Raw genomic sequence first — 25,020 nt, 5'->3', positions numbered from 1 at the left:
CCACCCCTGCAAAAATCCCCCCCAACACACCACCTCCCCCATACGCACAAACTTATGCCACCCTCCCACCCATATCCTCCCACAATATACAAGACTACGACTTCATTTTAAGCTATTATACTATCACCTCTATGTACATTACACAAATTTAATGAATGAAAATAAATGAATTTGTAGTATATTTGGTTTTTAGAATATAATTTGTTTCAGAGATGGAAAAACCCCTTGCTCAAAGGAGTAATTCCAGAGGGCAAGGGGAGGGATTTCTGGTGGCAAAGGTCAGGGGTTAGGGGGTGGGATTTTTGTCCCAATGTGGTGATCAGGGGATGGGGCACCTGTCAAGGGGCACGGCCCTGAATAACTTGCCAAAACTTGGTAAGTGGCCCTCCCCCGAAATAACTGCCCTCCCCTGATCAAATATAATGAGAGGTTAGTCCACTAATTTTTGGTTCCCGCTGAACGGCACACAGGGCTGGGAATTTAGGGGCACAGGTTCTATTCCCAGTTTACTCATCAATACGTTTGAGACATTCTCTCCCTGCTCTTTGTGCTTCAGCTTCCCGAACCCTAAAATGGGAACAGTTCTTATCAAACTTTCAGATCTAATAAAAAAAATCCTTCGGCAAACATATTGTAATATCATTTGCACAAGGTAGCACTGCCATTCAGTAACACAATAACATATTCCTTTTGAAAAATGGCATGAAGCTCTGTTGCTTGAGTGCATGAGTTTGTAGCGAACTCCTGCCCCATCCTACATCTGAGGCCTTTTATAGGATGTGTTGGCTGTTCCCTCCTTTTGGAGTGCCTAAGCTTCCTCAGCATTGTGTAAAGTGACTGTCAATACATTTCCTTTCTTCTTCTTGAACTCTGAGATAGACACCAATGACACAGTCAGATAAAGTACACTAAAAATATTGCAATGTGCACACACTTTCATACGAGGCCAAGAACCTTCTCGCTATCCTCGAGTCAGAATGAAAACCTAAAGATGGTGTTAAAACTAGGGGCTTCTACTGCAGACACGGGACAGCCTTCCAATAATTTTTAAAGGTGCAATTATAGTTTGTTGAAACTCAACTTTTCTGTTCCATGTGTACTTCTGATATTTCACAATTTGTTCTCATTACACGTTAAATGGAAACAAGTTTCAAAATATCTTTTGAAACACAGGGGTTTTCTTTGTTTTGTTTTCAGAAAAATATGTTTTAAATTAATTAAAATATCTTGTTATGATGATTTTTTAAAATATAACCTATAAGATTAAATTAACTTAAACAGTCATTTTGAAATAAAAATCATCTAATTGTCCCATTCAGATAAGATTGTTTAGACTTGACTGAGATGCTTTTTGTGCAATATTTATTAAACAATTTCATAAAAATTAACGTTCCTGTGGAAGGTTTCAATTTCAACAAAACAGCAGTTTTCGATGGAAAAATGCTTATATTTGAACATTTTCAACAAATTCCAGATAGCTTAGTGAAATAGACCTGCTAAACTGAATAAAGCTGCTTAAAGGTGGATGCATCTACATGTGCCCTATGGTGCCATTGTTATGGTGCCATCATTTAGTACTTCCTTTAGGTGGTAGGTAGCGCATGGTTGTTTTTAGCCAGTATGTCACCACAGCAATGCACTATAGCAAGGGAGCATGTTACTACAACGACATAGCTGCAGTATCATGGTTTGTGCCCGCCGAAACTACGCTGCTGTCTCGTGTAGACATGTATCATATGATGCACTGCTTTCTGTTAATGGGATATGTAAGGAGGAAACTTTCTTAAACCAACAGCTAACAAATAGAGCTACAACCTTAGTGTGCATTTTCAAAGCACTTTTTTGTTCATGAGATCTGTCTCTTACTTTTGTACTGCATGATTTCAACTACACTCCACATCCTATAATCAGGCTTATAACAGGTTTCTACCGAGCTACAGGTAAGAACTGATAACCTGATCTGGACTCCTTAGAAAATAAGGCATAACTATGCAAACCTGAGTGATACTATCCAGTCATACAGAGAACAGGAGAAAGAAGAGAATCTCTCTTAGAACGCTACCAATAAAAAAAGCATATTTTTAAAATTCCCTTTTTTGTAGTTAATAGGGAACCTCAGTTGTCTTTTTGTTCCGTTTGTATAGCACATAACAAAATGGGCCTCTGGTCCATAACTGGGGCTAATATAATTTATACAGATAAATAACAATATATGATATACAGTTTAGTATTAAATTAACATGTGTGCATAGGTATAATGGATATAGGGTTATTAGTGTATACACTTTGTTTATTACAACTGAAATCAATGAGACAAGGTCAGGGACAAAGGTGCTACAATTTGTGTCGCATGTATTGCCATGAGTTTTATTTTTAAAAGCGAAGGCAAAACTTGGAATTAGTTGTTGAGGGGATGAGTCAGGTGCCTAACCATGAAACCCATCAATGTAATTTCCCCTAAGTCAGGAACTTGAAACAATACAGCTGCTGGTATGAGTGAATAGCTGAAGGAGCTTGTGTGAGCTTCAATAGCAGGCCAAAGCAGTGTTCCACTGTGAATGACAAGTGATGGGCCAAATCACTGGGGAGCTGCCGATGAGTTATTAATGGTGACAGGTACACTACCTGGGAGACAGGTTGAGAGGGGAAAAAGATTATTTATAAGCGAATAGTTAACAGCTGTACCTACTGCTAAGCATTACATGGATGCCACAAACTGTAGAATTCAAATCTCGGGTTATTCAAGCACGAACAACTGCCTGTCACCAAACTGCAACGCATCGCTACAAATTAAGGTGGGAGAGATGAGACGAGGCTGGAATGATGCCTTGCTCAAGAAGGCAATGTCATCACGGAGCTCAGCTAAGAGCTGAAGAAGGACTGAGATAACCACGAGGTGAATTATGGTTCTTAATAATAATGATGAATTTGCAAGAACAGCTTTTTAATTTTTCCTGAGGGCTTTTTCAGGAGAACAGATGCTGAATGTGTCCTGCACTGACAAGAATAAATGGGGGAAAATATAATAAGCAAAGGAAATGTTGTTTGTGAAGTTTTCTTTTGATATGAGGAATAATAAATTTATATTGTTGAGATAATTTCTTACATCTCCTCCCATTGACATTTGAAAGCTACATTGTTAAACCAATTACATAATTTTCTAACAATGCCTGCATTATTTTAGATGCCTAGTTTCCTGAAGGACTGAGATACTGTACTTTAACAAGTAGCCTGGGCAAAGCTGTAGCAAATCTATTTCTCCCAGCATAAGCACCGCCTCCTTCACCATGCTATTAACAAACATACAGCAGAGCTCAATCTTACACTGACATAAGGAAAGCCTACTTGAGAATTTCTGAAACTTTTTTGTAAAGTGGACATCATCTTGATGATTGTTCTTTGAGCCACCTCCCCTCCCATTTCCATTCACATTACAACCCTGTGAAAGCAGCTTTCAGGGCAAAAATATATTCAAAAATGTTTTTGGTATGTCTTAGCGGTCTTTTAATATATTTCAGCAATTTGGAACAGGGAAGACCAACCATATCTCTGCAGATGCCCATAAAGTACTCCAGGGATCTCCAGTGGTTCATAAAGCACAGGTGGAAATTCTGAACTAAATGAGAAAACAGTAAGAGCTATTTTCCAGTCCTAATGTTCATGATTTTTGCAAGCAAAACAGTTTAATAAAAACTAAAAGTTTTATCTTCTAAATCTTCTAATGTATCTACTCATCCCTTTAAGTGTTTGTAGCAATGCAATTTAGGATTCAGAAAGTAAAATGAGATTATTGAAACTGAACAAACTTTAAATCAACTAAATTTACTGTATTTAACAGCATTTATATTTATAAGTTACTTTCTGCTCTGCACAGATTTTATTTTTCCCAGCACTTTACATTCTGGCTGACACAGCAGTAGAATTCCTCAGTATCCAGGCTGCACATACTGCAAGCAAATGTTTAATCAAAACCAAAATCCGTTATCACCGTTTTGTTTAATTTTTAAACATCACATTAAATTCCAATTAAAAACTGTTTTATGAAAAGCTGTCATAAAATCTGTATGTTGGGCCTCAACAAACCAACAATTTAAACTTAGGTTTTCAAAAGGTGCCTAATTGAAGAATCAAGCACACAGGTATCACTGTGTACTAATAGAATTTGACCATCTAAACTAGCCTCCTTTAAAAATTCCAGATGCAATGTTTAAATGAAAAAGGGAATAATATCTGCATTGATCGTGTTTCAATTTTGCCATGGTTTTGCTGGCTGGTTGACATCTTTCTACCACTCTTTTTTCCTGCCGTGGTTGTAAGCTTCTTGTCTTTGCTTTTTTAGTACTGTTGCTGCAGAATAAGCACAAAGGGCTTTGCTCATGCTGTTTCCATTTTAAAACCAAAAATTAGAAGCTACATTAATACCCTATACTCCTCCTTTTTCTGTCCTACAACCACCTGAAAAAAAAAAAATCAAACTTACTGCTAAACTGGAGAGAAAGAGAGGCATAGAGAATTAACTGAGAAACCCACGATAACTAATAGCCATATTGTAGTCTATTCTATAAGGCAACCTGCAAAAACACAGTACAAGATAAAATATAGCATGAAGGAAAAGGAATTAGAAAGGGGGCTAAATTAAATGCAGGATTAAATATGCAACACTACAGAATAGATAGTATTATCTAAAATTAATAGGGCAGCTTTGGTAGGATGAACAAGCTACTCAGGATTATAATGCAGCAAAGGTTATAGGATGAAACCAGACAAACACCTCTTATGGACACCATGAGATAAAATCTGTATCAAAATAAATGACAGAGTAACATTTTGGCTCTGCCTCCCTCAAAATCTACAGTGATCAAGAACATAATGTATACATTCAAAAAATAGTCTTGCTCCCTTTCCCTACCCCGCTTCCCACCATTTAATGTGGGTATAGTTGAAATGAGCTGGGATGGGCCACGAGAATTAGGAAAACCAAGATCCAGGTATGTGCCTCATTGGGAGGGTAACTTCAAACCTAATTGCTTAGAAGCAAAGAATTTGGAGTGAACAATTTAAGGCCAGAATCAGATTCCTTTGCTTTTATTAAACAGTACCTCCCCCCACAAACAGTCTTATCGATTTCCAGTGAGACCACTTGCCACTTAAGATTCCACTAAAGTGGAAACCAGAAGCCAATCCTAAGTGGCACCCCTCCTGATTACATAAAACTGACACAAGTATTTCTTTCATCCATCTGTAATGATAGTGGCAATGTATCTGTAAAATTTCAGGGGGTTGGATTTTGCATTTTGGTCTTTTTACACTCAAATTTACATAGAGATATTCAAGTGTACAGCCAAATTCATTAAAAAGTACAAGTATAAATTTACCTCTCTCTCTTGATAAATTACATTTGTATTTCTGTGTGTTTGTGTGTCTGCGCGCACACACACACACACACACACACCTTCACAAAACTATCAGTAGGCTTCCTTTGAGTAAAAACAAACAAAGGGAAAAAAAGAGAAGCCACAAAATAATTATAAAACATATGGTGCAAACCACGGCTGTGTTTATTTTATGACAGTTAACATTATTTACAGTGTAATCTGGTCAGAATTAATACTCAAAGGGCTATGCTCAAAGTATGTCCAACATTTTATTTTTTTTAAACCACGCACACTGCTCAGTCATGTTGTCAGCCCATCTGAGTGAATCTGCTGAATTGGAGATCTCCTGTTTCCCCCCAAACAAAATGCAAGACTATTTATTTTTATGGATTCATTATAAATTCCTGAATAACACAAACTGCAAGCTGCCAATAGCAGTAAAAGGCTAGTTTTTAAACATGCCAAAATCTTATGGAAACGTAACATTTAAAAAAAAAAAAAACACAACAAAAAACCCTCTTCCACTCCCTGCATCTGATTCTTTATCAGTAGTACTGGCTTTTTCATATTAGCTCAATCACTCACATATTGTAACCTAGCTCTTGAGCCACTTATCCAAAACCCCTTACCTTTTTCACAAACGGTGTTAAGTAAATTATATCCAACTACATTGTGAAGAAAACAGACGCGCATTTTAGTAGATCATTCTCATTAAATCATGAATCGCATATGTAGATACCTACTCCATAAATAGAAAATCAAAGAGAGACTCGGTTGCGGTTGTGGTGTGATTTTTCAGACAGTGCAACACATTGTGAACAATTGCCCAACTAGGTCATTTAATGGCAATCTAAAATCGGTCCACACAGCTACCCTGAAACAGTCGAATGGTTATCACATTTAGATATTAATTTACGAATATTGTAATCCTAAAATGCATACCAAAGAAGAATTAAATCAAGTTCAGCACAGTGAATAAATTCTTAGCTCCCTGAACAGCCTAAGCTGTTTTCTATGAGGTTTGTAAAGTCTAAGAAAGAAGTCACCTCCATGGCTGCTGTTACCTCATAAGGGCTACAGTGGCTCCTTTACATCCACTCTGAAGAGGAAATGAGAGGCAAGCAAGCAGGTGACTTGGTACTGCCTTTCTATGGATCTCCCCTGCACTCAACTCAACAAAACTCCTGGTCAGAGTGAACACATGAAAAAGGCAGCAATCTGGAACACAGAGGCTAAAGAGCACCTTTTGCAGGTCTCCTGCCTTCACGCATAATGAAAGTATGTCAGAGGTCTCTGCTACTGACAGGAGATGTGGGCCAAGTGAGAAGCTCAGAAAGGTCTCCGGTTTGTATCGTGGATTCTCTAAAGGAAATAAGCATCAGGGCACTGGTAGAAAGGAGGCTTCTGAGGTGGGAAGTCTCAAAAATATAGGAAAGTTGCTCTAAAACTTGTCATTTTCAACCTGAAACTCCTCACAGAGTTATACTGTAGGATTCAAGGATTCGTCCCCATTCAAAAATTTACAGTCTAAGTAAATGTCTGGCTTTACAAGGAAGCAAATCATAACTGTGAAAACTACCTAGAGGCAACACGCCATCCTTAAAGCCCTGACTCAGAAGCTTGCATGTGTGTCCTACACCAAACATGCGAGTAGTTTATTGCTCAAGCAAACTATGCAAATGCTTATATATGTTGCTGAATCAGCCCTAGATTTTGAAAAATGGAATTGGGTCAAGAAATGTGGGCTTTTGTAAAAGCCAGTAATTAAGGTGGTTACGAGGGCTTCAGCATGATATTCTTTTATGCAGTGAGGCAGACAGTATTTTGAGGTGAAAATCAATACAATCAGTGAGTTATTAGCATAGCTGCATGCCTGACAAAGGTAAAAACCTGGACACTGATACTCTGCTGGGATGCAAAAGATGCCTTCACTTCTTATTTGCTTTTTTAGTATTTGTACTATTGTGAGGAAAAGACATCACTTGAGCAATTAATTGTATGTTAATAAAGTTACTTGATAGGGAAGATATATAAAATTTCTGAGTGCGAAAGATGTCTGTTCATCTCAAAACCCCAGCTGTATAAAGAACTTCCAAGTAGCTTGACATTAAAATACTTGAAAACCCACAAGATTGCCGCTTTCTACTGTGCTGACATTTTCACTCTTATCCATCCAAGTTGTTACATTGATAAAGGAGGAAGAAAATGCTAATGTACAACTGATTTCCAATGGCATTTTTGGAGACAACAAGCAGCAAGCTAAGAGCTAAAATGTTTAAAACTAGTGTTTTGATTTAACCACAGAACCCAGATTATGTGCCTCTCCCACAGTTCCACATCTTGGGAGGGAGGACATAACAAGCCCTAGACGTATGTCAACAGCATCACGCCAGTGGTGTTCTCAGAGAGATGTTTTCTAGCACACCCTGCCTAGCCACTTCTACTTGCCCATGCTAACCCAGAAAATGAGTGAAGCCATATCAGGGGTGCCCTGGCAGTTACTCTCAAGACCCCCGCATCTGGCACGCGAGAGAGAGAGCGAGCGAGCTGGGACATACTTGAGTGCGTCTGTCCCAAAAGTGTAAAACCAACCTTCTCCTAGCTATATAAAACCCCTTCCATTTGCAAAAACAAAGAGACTAAGAACGTAGATAAGCATTAGTGTAAAAATCTGGTAAAAATCAGCAAACTAATTCAAAAGCAACCGATAGTTCAAAACGCACAAAATTAATCCAAGGCTCCCAAAATATTTATTAAATAGACAAGCATACTGTACTGTTCTAGGGTGCTTTGGGCACCAGAGAGATAGACGGATAAGCAAAAGCACAGAAGCACAAGAGAGTGTGCCATGTATGTACACAAGAGATTCTGTGCTAGTGCACATGTTGTTATTATACACAAAACCAATCTGTCATGATGATATCTGTCATGAATTACATTTATTCCACACCTTAGATCACCTCATTTCCTCAGAACAGATTCTACCATTCCAAACTTAAGAGTGTTTAAACAGTCCCTATGCTTGCTTAACCTGCCACAGACCTTTCTTTCCTGTCACTGTTCCCAAATACTAGACTTCTAACAGGTCTAACATCTGTTATCTTTAGACCTTTTGGGGCTAGAACCAGGAACAGAAGAGGAAGAGAACTGAAGTGGGATACACAACCCATTCTGCCCCTAATTTTAGAGTGTCCCAAGACCCATTATATAGTTTTAGGCAGAAGGACAGAAGTTACTCATAACCTGATTTAAGTGATCAGAAGCTGGTTTAAACCTGCAACAGAACAGAAGTTCAGTGCACATAAAGCAGTTCCACAATAGCTAAAACTGATTTAAGATAAACCTGGTTGAATGTCTCATCAGACTTAACTGATTTGGGTCAAACCGGTTTATGAAACTTCTGTCCCAGACCCCTTCTGTCCTGGGTTCAAGTTAAAACCGAGTCTCCCACCATCCCAGAATGCTTTCCAGCCCTGGGCTGAGCTGTGCTGTTCGCTCCAGAGATCAGGGCTGGCCCCACCCCACTGTGAGCAGTGAGGGCTGGTTGACAACTGGGAGTGGGGGCACAGACAAGCCCAGCTGGGGATACAGCCCAGTCTTTGGTAGGGGGGACTGCCCCCCTCAGGCAAACCCCAGATGGGGTTTGGGGCCAGGGAGGAGGATTAAACACCCCTTCCCTCAAATTTACTTCTGGCTGCAACTGTGGACTACAAATCCCAGAGGCACCTGGAAGCAAGGAGAGGAAGTTAAATGCAACCCTGCAGAATTCTGCTGCTGTGATTTTGGACTACAAATCACAGGGACCTTGGTGGGTAGGGGCAGCAGGAAAAGGAAGCAAACACATAGCTCATACTGTCTACGTGCGAGACAGCCATGCTCTAGTGCCCCCCGGATTCTGGCCTGAGCCACTGCCGGTATGTGGCTGCATTTCCTGAATCAAAGGTAAATGGTTGCTCACTTCCATTTCAATTTAATTTATGCAGCTTAAAGTAACCTGCAAGGACTGAATAATTAAGCCTCCGGCTTTTTGACTGTCTGTACTTAGCCTTAAGAGTTTTAGCAGCACTGACAAATTTCTCACTTCTATGTATTATTTTGGTAGACTCATAACAAGGAAGAAGCCAGCTTTATGCAGATGAAAAGAAATTAAAAACAGCACCAGTAAAATTACTTAACTGTTTCTAAAACTTTTTCTGCAATATACATGACATACATGCAAGTATAAAAACTGGTTTGGGATGAGCTACATAATTCAGTTAAGATATGAAAATAATGGTTCAGACCTTGCCACTTCTTGTGCTTTTATTATGAATTTTACAATGTTATAGTGAGACTCACCACATTAGGTTTATTTTCTTAATGTCATTGCCTTCTGGAGCTTTGCGATTCATAGACAATTTCAGTTTTAATTTTAAAAGTATGCTTTATACAAAAGACACTTAGAACTAATTTTTTTTAAATCTCCTTTAATTTAATTCAAATTTCACAAGTTGGGGGCTCTGATTTATGTTTTTTTTAAATGTCGAGGGATTACCCTTCCTGAATACTTCCATATCAAATCCATGTTTGCCACGCCACATCATCATGCATATTGTATAGGTTTAATACAGTCCAGCAGCCTTAAAATTCCACCTGTCCTACAAGGGATTTCCTACTCTGCAAGACAAGTGTCAATGAATAACACAGACTTTCCCACCCTTTCTGCAGGAAGAATTTTAAGATTGAGAGTACAATCCTAGCCACTGAAGTCAAAGAAACTCCTATCATTGATTTCAATATAACACTATACATAGTTGCAGACGTTCCTCTCCAGTACAAAAAGGAAATAAAATCATTCACAATGCACCAAAAAGAAAAGCTCAGACAATTTGTTCTCTCATGTTTTCTAAGAAGACTGTTAAAAATAATTACTAATAAGCGTTATTCCAGATAGTGCCAATGTTTCAAAATTTTACTAGACAGTAATATTGCTATTTAATAGTTATATGTCCCCTTTCATTAGAGAATCTCAAAGCGTTTTATAAAACTAGCTTAGCTTTACAGCACCCAAGTATAAATAAGGATCATGTTGTAGATGGGTACAAAAGAATCATGTAACAAGTTAACAGCAGGTACATCTATACGTGCGCTTTACTGCTGAGTAGAATAATAAGCTCAACAGTAATGCGTCACTGTCTACATGTGCACCAGCATTAAGGCACAGTAAATTAACTCTGCCATAAGATAGCACTTTCAGGGACAGTGCTATCTTACAGTGGGTCCATTTACTGCATGGAAATGCACATGTAGATGGTGACTGGACAAGGATCAGATTTCTGTCTGCTGCCTAGCCACATGGTTCCATAGGTTCAACACCTTTGTGCCCCAGCCAGCTCCTCCGCCACCTGACACTGCCACCCAGGGCTGACTCTCCATACCCTCTGCCAGCCCAAGCCTGCTCTGCCCTGGCTCATATTGCTGCTGTCCCAGGTGCATGTATAGACACTACACCTGGGAACAGTTTACTTTGGCTCAACCAGCTCCATAGCTTATCGCTTTACTAATTTAATGCGTTGGTGCACCCAGTTAGTAGAAGAATTTGGGGTTCTTGTCTCCAAGTAAACTGAGACTCTAACATGCTACCAAATGACAACAGCAATATGGAAGAAAGGTAGAAGACTAAAAATCCTTAATTAAAATATAAGACTTCAAAACACCTAGATTCAAAACATACATTGATAAGAAAGGGGATTGTGTCTCTATTCTGCACCATACTCTTTTACTGCCTAGAAGGCAACAATAAGTGTTAATGACATTTACCCCTTCTAATAAGAGTCATTCACACTTCACTGTTATTCCTTGTTATTGCTCAGGACAGGCACTAGCACCTCATTGAAAGATTAGTGCTACAAAGGAAAAAGTCCCCCTGAGATCCCTCAGACTTCAAGAAAAGCACTAAATCAACTGATGCTGGATAGATGACAAATTTGATTCTCTGAAGGTTGCTAAATGTCTGCGGTTCTGGGTTTCATGAGTGCCTGAAGCCACTTTTGACACATAGACAATCAAACCCACCCCCAAATTTCAAGAAATAAGGGCAGCAGGTGTCTAAATTGGGAAAAATCTAAACCCATTCAAGTGTCATGGTCTGGCAGGATCCCAATGCTGTGTACTGCCTAACTGATGTTAGTTGAATGGCTAAGACACAGCTCCTTTCACCTCCACAACCATTATGAATCAAATTCAGGGTATGGCCCTCAGTAGATTGGATACAGGTCTCTGGTAAACATGGAATCAACTCCTAGGAGGAGTCCCATTAAAATATATATAGTGTTTCCTGGTTCTGGGCACAATGACTATACGGTAAAGTTTTGCTTGGCTTTGTTTTTATAAAAAGTCCTTGCACTGCTCTCATAGAACTTGGGGCAACAGCATTGATCAATGTCTGCCCCACAAATATTGCAAATAATCACATATCTTTTTTACAGATTAGTGATGCACATTCATCTGAGGACAGATTCCCAATGATCACGCTGTGTAACAGGGGTGAGTAAAATACAGTCTATGGACTGGATCTGGCCCATCAACTGATTAGATCCAGACGGTGGGCAGGAGACCAGCAAGTGAATGGATCTGGCCCGTAGGCAGGCAGCAGCTCTGGCAGCTGCATTGGCTCTTGCAGCCACCTAGCCAAGACTGCCACCTACACAGAAGTAGAAGCATGAACACACCTGCAAATGTATAGCATGCCCTAGCACCCTGAGTGTGGACCTGGCAGCTGTATCCACAGCTGCCCAAATGCAGGCAGCAACTTCCAGGTCAGGGCTCTGGATGCAAGGAGTTGGGCCGTGCTAAATCTGTGGGAAGATTCAGGCTTCCGCAGTGGTTGGGAGGAGTGGCTCTCAACAGGCCACCAAAACTCATGAAGCGGTCCACCAACCCACATAATTGCCCACCCCTGCTCCGTAAGAATACTGATTCTGTGGCACAGGAGAGTAAGTTAAACTCAAGCACATCTGCAGATGAAACCAGGAAACTGAAGATATTCATTTATTTAAAATATAATAATTGGAAAATGTTCTTAATCATAAACAGTTAATGGTATTTATGAATCTAAAGGAAGGAAGCTGGAAATCATTTCTTCCTTTGCTTACCTGCCAAGATTCAGGTTCAGGGTTCTGTTTCTCTTGTAATACCTGATGACATCTCACACCTACAGCAACATAGTGAGTGAGGTAAAATGCCCCCTGCTCTGTTTTAGGTGTTTGTGATTTCATCAACCATTGCAAGAGAGCCACAGAACTATTAACTCAGGTCTTGGCAGCTAAAGAGCTTTTCAATTCGGTTTTAAAAGAAAGCACGCGTGATTTTGGCATGTGCCTGACTGGCCTCCAGTAACAAGCATTCCCAATCTTCTGTGTTCCACTAGCCATGCCTAGCTGTGTAAAGCTACATCAGAGAGCCAACTTACTATTTCCTTTCACTTCTGTACTAGAAACAGTCAGTGCTGCCCTACCTCCCTCTCACTGCTAAAGCAGGAAATCCCCCCCCCCCATCACCCACAGCATGGACCCCAGCCCCACAATCCCTAAGCATGTGGTATGCTAGCTAATGCCAAGAGGTGTCTGTGCGCGTCTGCCTGCCCCAATTTCACTGGGGCAGGCAGACAGAACAGTCACTGCTTAGGGCTGTTTGGAGCTAATCAACAGGTCAGCCAGTAAGCTGTTTTAGTAGTTTGAAGTAAGCCAGAGGGGACATCGTTTTGCTGATCAGGTGAGAAAGACTGTTATCACTATCAGCCCCCAGCTGGCTTGTTTGCCTGTCAGTTTGCTGCACACAGTGTGACGAAGCAGGGAGGGAGGTTGAAAAGCTCTGTATCATCTACAGATGCATGCACTGCACTCCCCCACCTCCCGCCACCAACCCTTGCAGCAGAGTGCTAGCCCGGGGCTGGGGGCTGGCAAGGCTCCCACCCCTTAAGCAGCCAGTGGGGAAAAGACTGGGACCATGCAGACAGACCTCCCTAATGAGAGAACCCTGACAGGGCTTGGCCGTGCCCCCCTCAGGTCAGCTCCCTGAAGAAGGGAAGGGAGGGTTGCTCTGGTGCCCCCCAGCTTCTAGCCTGAGCCACTGCAGGCATGTGCCTGTATTTGCTTAGTCCAAAGAGAATGGCTGTCCAGTTTCAAACCAGTTCAACCGAGCCAGGCTAGATTAACTTGCAAAGATTCAGGCTCAGGCTTTTTCAATATCTGTCCCAAATCTTCAGCATCAGTGCTACAGTTTTAACCATTTCACTCCCCATTCAGTGGAGGCTGTAAGGTTAAAACTGTAATTTTTGGCTGGCTGGCTAGCAACGAACTCTTGACCTCTTGTGTTCTTGCATGATTCAAGTATACACAGATGTGATTAAAGTGATGAAGAGTCATGCAACAAAGAAGGTTGGTGGTTCTGCTACAGAGGCAAAGATATTAAAATGCAGCAGGAAGATATTAGGAAAGTTAGTGCAGTTATCTGAAAGTTATTTGAGCTTTTGAGTTTGGGGTAGACACAATATTCATTGTTGACTTGGAACAGATAAAATGAATACAAAAGAGTGAGGAGCACAGCAGTGGCTCTGAATTTCACAAAAGTGTAAGGGAGTCACTTTAGGCTGCCTCATGCGATATAGAAAAAAAAAAGTCTTCCATAGTCATGGATTTTAGGAGGTTAAGGTACTGTGGGAGGAATGGAAACTCAGGAGATTTTTGTGTAATTTAATATGGCCTTTTCATCTCTAACTTCTGTGGTAAAGAAGAGAGCGCGTGACAGGGAAGGAAGCAGAACGGGGTGAGGCTGAAAAAGGGAAGATGGATGAGAGAAAAGGAGGGAGATGAAAAAGCAGGAAAGGGAGTAAACCACAATGAGATGGGGGGTGGGGTACAAATCAGGGTGATGGGAGGGAGTCAGGGCAGAGAACAAAATAAGCAGTAAATAAGGTACAGAGAAGTACATTTAAGACCCAACACACTGGGAGCAGAACACTGAGTTACTGGAGTCATGTTCTGAGTGCAAGATGGGAGTATTTATGAAGGGTAACTGTCACTTGTCATTTTATGACATAATTTTACATCTTAGAAAATTCTTCTTTTTTTCAGGTAATTTGTACGACTGGCAAGCACGTAAGGATTCTTGGTTTGCTACCCATGTCACCATTAGATCACAAACATCCTCTTACTTTTATCATTTGCATTAATATAAATATGCTTATATTAGTGAATTACTAGTGAATTAGATGGCACTGTTTTTATGATGGAAGACTTGTCTTGGATGAGGAAGCTGCCAGTTTGATAGCTGATTGTCATTTGGATAATACTGAGTGTAAATTTTTCTGTTACCATTACTTAACCTGACTTTTGCTCGTTAGGTACCTTAATGGAGGGTTTTTTTTTTAATTTGGACAAACGATGCTTATTTTAGAAGCATAGATCCTTCAACAAACTAATAATATAAACCCAAGTATATCTCTGCCATGCTCAATGATGCTCAAAAAAGAGCATCTTGGAAGATTTTAACAGATGCATATAAACTAGAAAGATGAGACAAAAACAATTGTTTTCTATTCTATGCTACAGAACCACTGTGACTTGACCATGGTAGTACTGAATATGAGTAATATTTAACTTTAAGAACAGTCAATGTCCATAGCTACATATTGAGCCATGTTGAACAGGAGGCACAGGGATATGATTTAGGGGCCACAAAACAAAGGAGTAACACATTATTAACAGCTCTTACACTATATTTCTTTGGTCTCTCTTCAAATCCCCTGCATACTCTTAATGCAAGGATGAGTCAAAACAACAATCCCTTTCTTTTCTGATGGAGATATAAGCAAGCCATTGAGGCAAACCAAACTCTTCCACCTACAGTGGAATAATTTAAAAAAAGTCATGAGAATGTTGCAATTCAAATAGTCTACATGCAAGTGTCACTCTGATTTAGATGCGAGTACAGCCCAGTGGTTTAAAAAAAGCTACATTATAAAAACACACAGGATGCTCAACTTGATTAAAGTATAATTGCTGTTAGAACAGTGTCTGAAAATGACATCATTTTATGCATGTTCCAAATCACGTTGGCTAAATTAAGTGACTAAAAACATTTTTGTCACTGTTTGATCTAGTAAGTTCTGCAGAACACTACTGGGACAGCAAGCTGAAGTCTATTTTGACTCTTTCTTCATCAACAGAATTGTTAACTAAATGCTTACAGTAGGATTGTTGCTAACATTGTGCAAGCAGAAAAGCACATAACTTGGCCATAAAATTCACCAGTGGAGTGAAAAGAGTTGATACTTAGGGACATGTATCTTTTTTTAACTGGTAAAATAATCATAAACCTAAGGGAGACAATGAAACACAAAATCCCCATATGCAGTCCTCTCAATACTATGGGAATACTGTATGCTTTTGGAATTTCCTCTGTTTTCAAATGCTTGATATTGCCATTGAGAGAAACATGAACTACAGAAATGAGAACAGGCATAGTTCTGAGACTAACTCATTGTATGACACAAGTCACTTAACCACTCCATGCCTCACATGAAAAATGAGGGAGCTGGGAATATTAACTAATTGTTTACAGAATGCACTGAAAAGCCCGGAATTGTTATTAACAACATAAAATCAGTATTTGTGAAGGGACAGAGTCCAGAGGCCTTACTAATATTGCGCTAACTGAAATCAATGAAACCAGTGGCAATATAAGTTACTATTTAATAGGGGCTGTGCGAAGCTTCAGTCCCTGCTTCGATTCAACAGAGATTCAGCCTGATTCAGTGGCTGAATCTCTGAATCCGAATCACATCAGGAGATCCTTTAATCTCTCCAAATTGAATTGGAAGCCTCCGAATTGATTCAGAGAGATTTGGAAAGATTCGGAGATTTGGACATAGAGACAGCTTTTTTTCTACATACCTCTAGGTAGCAAGGGCTCATAAGTGCTGCAATGGTGGGCTGAATGGAGTGTCCCACAGAAGCACAGAGGGCTCCCAGTGCACTCAGCAGCAGAACCGGAAGTGGACCCAAAGCACTTCCGGTCCACTTCCAGGTCTGCTGGGGGCACGCAGGGCCCCCCCCGGTACCCTCCTGGCTCCGTGACTGGTGCCCCAGTGGCCAATTGCTGAGTTGAAGAGGCATGGGAGAGCACGCTGTATGGCAGACCTGGAAGTGGACTGGAAGTACTTCCGGTCCACTTCCGGGTTTACCGTCAAGCACATGGAGGGCCCCTGCACTCCTGTGGGACACTCCATGCACCTCAGCATCACAGTGATCACAAGCCGTGCCCGCTACCTCAAGGTACATAGAAAATTTTTTTTAAAGCTGTGTCTATGGCCGAATCACCGAGTCTTCGAATCGGCATCGAATCTTCAGATTTGGCCAAATCAAAATCAGGGACGGTGATCCAAATCAACAAATTGAATCACTGCCCCTGATTCATGCCAAATCTAAATCCAAATCAAATAGGGCCTGCTTCGCACATCCCTACTATTTAATGTGTGTGAGCATTACAGAATCTGCTACATAATAGAAGAATTATCACTGATATGCATATGGCCTCACATTGCCTGCAGTGATAAGAACTATTGTTCTGTACCACTTCTGGAATAAATAAAGTAAATTATTTTCTTGAAATGGATAAAGAATATCACCCTAGAGAATCTTCAGTCCCCTGTATATACAGTCCAGAAAGCTTCACCACACTAAGTTTTTCTGGGATCACCTGTAAGATCACTAAGTACTCTGTCTCCAAAAGTATACAGTCCTTATACTCTCTACTGAGATACCCAACCAGGTTGTCGTTCAGTACATTGGTGATGTGTAAATCTTTTCACTAGCAAGTAAGGGATGACACTGCTCATGAACTAGAGAATAGAAGCCAGGTGTTAATCACTTTAAACCACTACTGACCTCTTTTTAGATTTGAATAGTGACCTAAAGGTGAAAAGCTCTCTGTCACATTATCAGTCCCCAGAGCCACCTAGTTTGCTCAACAGTTTTACTTGTTATTCTCTCCTGCAGGCTTAAATGACACAGTTAGCCATCTTGTAAGGACAAAAACTAGCTTAAGTTACTTTTAAAATTCACTATGGACAACAAAGTCTTTCACAAGAGCAAACATGCCCCCAGCAGATTGCAGGTTGCTGTCCATTCTACTTGTCACTGACTACCTGGCCTGGGCCCTCCTGTTTCTCCTTGAATGGATCTGCAGTAGACCCAGTTGGGAACTCTTCCTTTAAACCATTTGGCTTACAGAAAATACAGATTCTCCAAATGCCTTTTTTTTCCTGTGAGAAAATTCTGATTGCCAACATTTTTTCCAGAACTTTCTATTCTGGCTGAAAACAGAATTCTGATATTTCAGCAACTTCAGGGGATAGAAATTCCCATTTTCATCTAGTAATACTCAGGTATAACTATTTTAGACCTATACAGCTGCTGAATGTTAGGACCCCAAACCAGGACAGTGGTAAGGTAATGATTGGGAGCAATGACCAACCCTAATCTCTACCCATGTCAAACCTAGTTTATCCCCTTTGTCTCCATGGTGCAACCTCATAATATGAGTACTGGAACTATCTGTGCAGACAGTGAAGTCTTGTACTTAACACAGTTCAGTGTACTCCTTTTGGCTGACAGAGCTCCTCAGCTTCTGCTCCTTGCAAAGATGTGCTACAATTCTTCAGATTTCTAATTTAATACATATATCAGTTTTATATCTAGCAGTATAAGCTACATCTGAATAGCTCCCTTGATTCAGAGGATATGAAAAGTTTTTGCTAAGCAGTTCCAAGGGTTAGAATAGAAATAAGTTTGCATGGGGGGTGCGGGGGGGAGGAATTGTCTTTTAGCTACATTACAGGCCTGGGGCCCAGAAGTGCGTGTGTCAGCTGCAGGATGTGTCTGAAACTTCTGATATCTTAAACAATTTCCTTTATCAGTTTCTGGCATGGTTTTCCTATCAATAGTATGAGGCTAATAATGCTCCCATTTTCCCCAAACTTTCTGTATGGAAAAACTGAAAAATACATTTGTGAGGCACTTAATTTCTACAAAGTTGAGCTGCGTAGAAAAGCCTATATACTATACAATGATTATTGTATCCATGTACTCTTACAATACCTTCCTCCACCAAAAAAGGAAAAAGTAGTTAATAATACATTTATTTAAAAAAAACCCACACACAAACAAAAATAAAACCTCAAGCTTGATACCAAAGATCTGATTGTGTTCTGTTAGGTTTCGCTGGAAGCATGCTTTATAAAGAGGTTTCTCTTTTTTGCCATATACCCTGTCTCCCAGCTTTAACACAAACAAAATTAGAGAGCTAAACTAACAGACAGACCTGACTAGTATGTCTTCATTTGCCCACTAACACAATCCACAGCCAAGTGCTAACCAAGTCAATATGTGGTAAGTTTTTAACAACGCCCTAACTTGCCTTGATAATTATTCTCCTTTAACTGACATAATATTCAATATACTGTTGTTGAATGCAATAATGGTAAAATTGATGCCTTGAGGGCTACAATGCAATTGAGTTTTAGCCAGATAAACTGAACTCTAGCCTAATGGTGTATTATGGGCTTTACACCATTCAAATGCACAGGTCACAGTCTGACTGTTTATAACCCCCTGTATAATTATATTACAAGCCATTCTTGCATATCTTAAGATCATTCCAACAGATAATTAAAAAAAAAAAAAAAAAAAAAAAAAAAAAAAAAAAAAAAAAAAAAAAAAAAAATCAATAGGGGCCTGATTCTGCAGTAGTTGCAAGAGCAAAACCACTATCAGTGACTCTTCTTCTCTGTACCAGCTAGCAAATTGCATCCAAGGCTTGCTTTCTTATTTCCCACCCAGTATTGTTTTATTTTTTCTGATAGTGGAAAATTAATAATGTTTTCCCCCCCACACACACCCCAAAGCAGGAAGGAAACTTGTCATATGGATTCCTCTGGAAACTAGAATTTTGTCAGCCCTTTTAATCAGAATTCAAAATCCAGGAAACTAAAATGTCACAGAAAATACACACATCATCATTTAAAATAATACCTAGGTTCTATCAATAATACTAGCTATACATTAGCTAGTACTGCAAATACAATGATACAAGCAAGCATTCATATTTTCAAAAGAGATCAATTCAAATGTCTGAAATCAGGCTAAAAAAAAATCACAGACTATATTTTACAGTTGGACCGCTATAACATTCAGCTTTTAAAAACAAATTCCAGAAGGACTTAAAAAAATTGAAAAGATTTCCAAATTGCATATAGCTTAATAAAAATAACAGGATTGCATCATATACTTACAGCCCATATTCCCCCTTAATCTTTTTCTAGGGCTGTTTTACAATTCAGAAATGTTTATTGTAACAATCTGTATATGGTATTTTTAAGTAATGTATTTTTATAAAAACATGAAATATTATGGCATCTGCATAATTTTATACAAGAGAATGTGCTTTCTCTGCAGAGATGTGAACCACAGCAATGACTTTCAAAAAAACATTCAAAGTTATGGGGAGCAGGAACCAAGACTCCTATGTTCTGTACCATACCAAATAAACTATTAGAGCCTACATGAAGTAAAAACAACAGCACAGTATGAGTAATCCTCAAATGCAAAATGTGAGTACAATGGGCTGAGCATTCCCAGCTCTTGCTTAAGACAGTAGCTCTCAGCACCTTATAGTAACAATGCTGCAGATCTGAAATGCCTTTCTGAAGAGCTAACATAATGAATCACTTTGAAACCTAAGAAATGCCATATTTTTATTCATTTGAAAAACTAAAATCTAAACATGGAAACACTTTGTGACTATAGCAAGTCATATTGGTTTTCCAGAATGATGGATCTTGATATTTTTGTTTACTTTTTTATTCAAACTACACAGCATATGAATCTCAAAATTATTGTTCCACCATAAATTTATACTAAGATGTATCTTTTTATGTATTGCATTATGCAGATGTATATCTACATAAGTGTGCATATTGTTAAGGCTGGAAAAATAGGATTGGAGAAGCTGCTGCCTTAGACATTAGATCGGGGTGGGCAAAATATCGCCTGTGAGACAGATCCAGCCCACAGGACAGATTCGGCCTGCTAGGCCATTCTATCCAGCCCATGGCCCCTAAAAAAATTATTATTTATCTGTCCCTGGTTCCTGTCAAAGATGACAGGACCCAGGGGCAATAGGACCCATGGGAAACTCCAGCAGGCTTCTGCAAAGCAGGGGCGGCTCAGCCCCACTCCACCCCTGCTAGCCAGGGGCTTCTGGCCTGGCAACATGTGGCTCCTCATGGCTGCACTGGTGCGGGAAACTCAGGTAAGAAGGTGGGGGCAGGGGAGAACCACAGGTATCACCCCAGTCCTTGAGACCAGGCCAGCTCAGCTCTTCTCCCTTGAGGCTGCACCAGGAGGGAGAGGGGGGAGCTAGCCCAGCTCCATAGAGCCCCTGCCTGCTGGGACCTTGCGCTCCTGCTGCTCTGCTCTGGGCTCTGCTGGTGCTGGCCACGGGACACTGGTGTGGGCCCCATGCTCCTGCTGGCTCCTGTGCTCACTCACTCCCAGTGCCCCCCCTAACCCTGCAGTACAGGTGGGGGGCTGCGCACAGCCCCGGCCCCTCACTCACCGGCAGGGAACAAGCTGGTGCTGAGCATGGGGGAAAAGCAGCCCCTCCTCCACCCTGTGCCCGGAGCCCTGTGCTGCAGCCACTCGCAGCCCATGCAGGGCTGTCCTGAGCAGGCACTGGCAGACCCATGCGGGCTGCAAGTGGCTGCAGCATGGGGCACCGGCCATGGGGCAGGGAAGGGACCACTTTTCCCCATGCTCAGCACCAGCTTGTAACCCACTGCTACTGCCAGCCTTGGTCCCGTGCACACAGGCCCCAGCCTGTACCACAGGGCTGGGGGGGCACTGGGAGTCAAATCAGGTGTGGGAGCCAGCGGGAGCACGGGGCTTGCACCTGTGTCCCAGGGCCAGCACCGGTGGGACCCAGAGCAGGGCAGCAGCAGTTCGGGGTCCCGGCTGGCAGAGGCTGTATGGAGCCAGGTCAGCTCCCCCCTCTCTCTGCTGGTGTAGCCTAGCCTGGCTCCACAGGCCCCTGCCAGCCTGTGTCCCACTCTGGGCCCCACCAGTGCTGGCCCTGGGACACTGGTCCCAAGACATTGGGACATTGGTCCCAAGATGGTGACCAGGGGGCGGGGCACCAGTCAATAAGCAGGGCTACCCATGAGGCCCTCGACAGCTTACCAAAACTGGGTAAGTGGCCCTCCGCCCAAAGTAATTGCCCGCCCCTGCTTTAGAATATAGAATCAAATGATAGCCCCTTACAGGTGTCAGTTGCCTTAAGTATTTGCAGTATTCAAAGTATTTCCTACAATAAGTGTAAGGATGAAGAAGGAAGTATTGTGGATATTGAGGAATTTATATTTTTCTGCCCTGTGTAAAATGTGCAAATTTTACAGTGCCACCATGACTCTTAGCCATCTCTACAATTTTTCAAATTCTTCTCAAAATAGTTTGCCTAAAGATTTGCAGTTACAGTCACTGCATTTTCAGGACTAGCTTCCTAGTCACAACCTCTAAATGCAAAAGGAAAGTCCACAAACAGATTTTTGCTACATGCTGTAAGCCACTTCCTACCTGAAGGATGTAACCCCTAACGTAGTCACGAAGTGTCCAGCCTAAGCCATGCAAGATGTGCAGCACCTCTTCTTGCTTCAGTACACTGAAGAGTCGATCAAGCAGTATCTTCAGTCTCACAGGTACGGCCTGGGTACCGTACAGCATCAAGCTGCTGATGTCAAACACTACGTTGGACTGCACAATCTCCACCTGGGTTGGATGGTACAGATGCTGAGTGCTAAGCTTGTCCAAAGCTGAGAAACAGAGGTTGAGAACAAGAGAAGAGACAGAAGAGGGAAGAAAGGGGGGGAAAAGTAAATAAAAAATATACCAAAGTAGATCTAGAGACAGTAGGAAATTTGCCCAAATTTTTAGAAAATTTGAGCCTTAATCTCTAGAAAAAAAACAGACACTGAAATGTTTTAAAAATTACTGCTCTGCATTATCATAAAGTGAAATCATGGATTCACTGCTAATTACCAGCTGCTTGGCAAATATATCCAAATCAATAATTTACCTCTTTTGTATGAATTCAGGGATCAAACACATTAATAATTTAAAGAGCTGGTGAAAGGAAGAGGTAGGAATGCAGGATATCTAGTAATTCTTTTTCCCCTGTTGTTATATTGAATGCGATGATAATACATATGGTATCATATTTTTATATACATCCGGGTTTACAATTGATTTCTTTTCTACTTTACAAAACTAAGAATCTAGATAGACAAGTTTGTTTCAAAAGGAACTTTTTTGAGCATTTTAAACAAAGTTATAATGGGTCCTCCTAAGTACTTTGGTTTCTTCTTGGCTTATGGTCACTTGAGAGTTCATGTACTCTTGATAAATTGCTTTCTTACATCCAGAGCATAAAGGCCCTTATCATTTACCCACTGGCTTCATTCAGCACATTTACTCCAAGGAATATTTTGTCAAAGAGTTTTGGTTTTCTCATACTTCATTTCTTGCAACTGATTTGTCTGATGTTTCCTATTCTAGTGTTTAAGTCAACTTTGAATAAATAATTTAAAATATTAATTTAATGTTCACAAAAGATAAGGGATTGGCAAACCTGGGGACTGTAGTCCTATGTCACTCCTCACAACATGGGTACTGACAAAAAGTAAAGGGTGAAATTTTGCCTGTTGCTCTTCCAAAGCACTTCGGGCACCTATACACGTGCAGCAAGGCTGCTCTGATGCGCTGTAATTACAGTGCATTGGAGCAGACTCGGTGAATCGAGTCTACTGGAGCATGGTAATTACTGCACTCCAGCAGACTCCCGTGTCACATGTATGAGTGTCCCCGTGCTGAAAAACAGTAGTAGGGGCACTTTAAGTAAAGCTCATCAAACAAGTTTTAGTTAAAACATCATTTTTCAGTGCAGGGACGCTGATGCACATGACGCTTAAGGTGCTTCAATTAGAGCAGCTCTTGGAGCCACTCTAATTAAAGCACCCCTCCCCCATTCTTGGAGCATGTGTATAAATGCCCTTCAACTATATAATCTTCTGATAAAGCACTGATTTATTTACAAAGTTTAACGAAACAATTCGATTGAAATCCACATAGCTTAAATACCCTCTACAGTTTTTTCTTTGGCTTGATATAGTTGATAACCTATATCTTTATTACTATAACAGGTACATCATTTAAAATTATTGGTTGAGAAGTAAAAGGACTTATAAAATGTATCTTGTGAATGAGGGTGAAGGTGGGGTATGCATGTGTACACATTGACATGGAGGGAAAAGGACAGAGTCAATTTTTAGGCAGATAACAGTGGCTATTTGCCATGGTAAAGCAAAACCTGAATGCTTTAAAACAATAACAATAATAATAACAATGGCAGCTAAGAATCCCAAAACACCTAAGCTTGATTCAAACCTCCTAGCACTTCTCAAAAGATGATCTAGATATTAGCATTCTTGTTTTTACAGTCTAGAAAAATGGAGCCCAGGGAGGCCGTCTCATTCACAATTGTAAAGTCCAAGCCAGAGATGAGACCAGAACCCAGATCTCTAGGCTTCTTCTTTAACTACTCAGTCACACTTCTCTTCTAAATGGCAATATAATGCTCTTTGTTAAATAAAGCTGTTTAAATTTAAAAATACATTAGGAAAGGTTACAGTCTTGCCTCTGAAACAAAAACCTGAATGGCCTAGGGGTTTAAGATGCTCTTCTACTTCTGACTCAGGTCAGTAACAACCTAAAGTTGTTTTTTACCAAATGACTATTTAGTGGATACTGAAGAATGAGTTTGGCAGTTGGTGGACAACTTCCCATTTCATAAAATTTGACAGTGTTTGACAAGGACAGGACTGCCATATAGGTGAAAGACAGATCAGAAAATAATAAAAGGGAAATAAGAAGTGGTTCTTCAAGGCAACTTAAACACTGGGTAGAAGTTTTTATAATCAAGACTCTGCTCATCCTGTGACACTCTCCCAAGTTTACCACTGGAATATAAAATCACTTAAAGAATTAGTTCTGAATAGGTATGTTAAGAGTCTATTGACCAATAAAGGCATCTATAATTTGAAGTCACAGTCTTATTCAGAAAATTAACATAAATACAAAAAACCCCCAAAAGTTCCATTCTTCTTTAAATGAATGTCAGGATGTGCATTCACAGGTGCACTCTCACAAAAAGGGGATATATTTTTCCATGAGTATGTACCAGAGCAATTATAAAAAGACCGCACTAAAGACAGAAATGAATGCCGACATATGGAGGAGGAAAAGTGTTAATGCACCTTTCCATAAGGAATGATTCTGTGACAAAAAATCTGTATTTTTTTGTGGATCATTAATTAATGGAACCAGCTCAGGATCCGGAGCAGCGAGAGATGCGTGGGTGAAGCCCGCTGCACCCCCGCTCCCCCGAAGCCCCCCAGACACCCCCTTAGCAGCCGCAGAGCCCCCTGCCGACCCCCAGCACAGCCGGAGGTGAGCGGGCTCGTGGTGGGAAGGGGTTAACTCCTCGCTCCCTGGGA

At 40.7% G+C, this 25,020-nt stretch overlaps 1 protein-coding gene across 5 annotated transcripts in view; it reads right to left on the bottom strand.

Moving 5' to 3' along the window:
* The window catches only part of BNC2 (basonuclin 2), a 450,307-nt gene that overhangs the window by 109,516 nt on the left and 315,771 nt on the right, over positions 1 to 25,020 (bottom strand). For all 5 annotated transcript variants that reach the window (XM_019554995.1, XM_019554996.1, XM_019554997.1 and 2 more), the window contains one exon: positions 22,046 to 22,281. In XM_019554995.1, coding sequence (XP_019410540.1) covers positions 22,046 to 22,281 — 236 coding nt within the window. The remainder of the gene's footprint in view (positions 1 to 22,045; positions 22,282 to 25,020) is intronic.

Source organism: Crocodylus porosus, unplaced genomic scaffold (assembly GCF_001723895.1).
Source record: "Crocodylus porosus isolate Cpor-Errol unplaced genomic scaffold, CroPor_comp1, whole genome shotgun sequence".
NCBI classification, from domain to species: domain Eukaryota; kingdom Metazoa; phylum Chordata; order Crocodylia; family Crocodylidae; genus Crocodylus; species Crocodylus porosus.
Note: the sequence above shows the minus strand (reverse complement) of the source record. Positions and strands in the feature narration are given on the sequence as shown.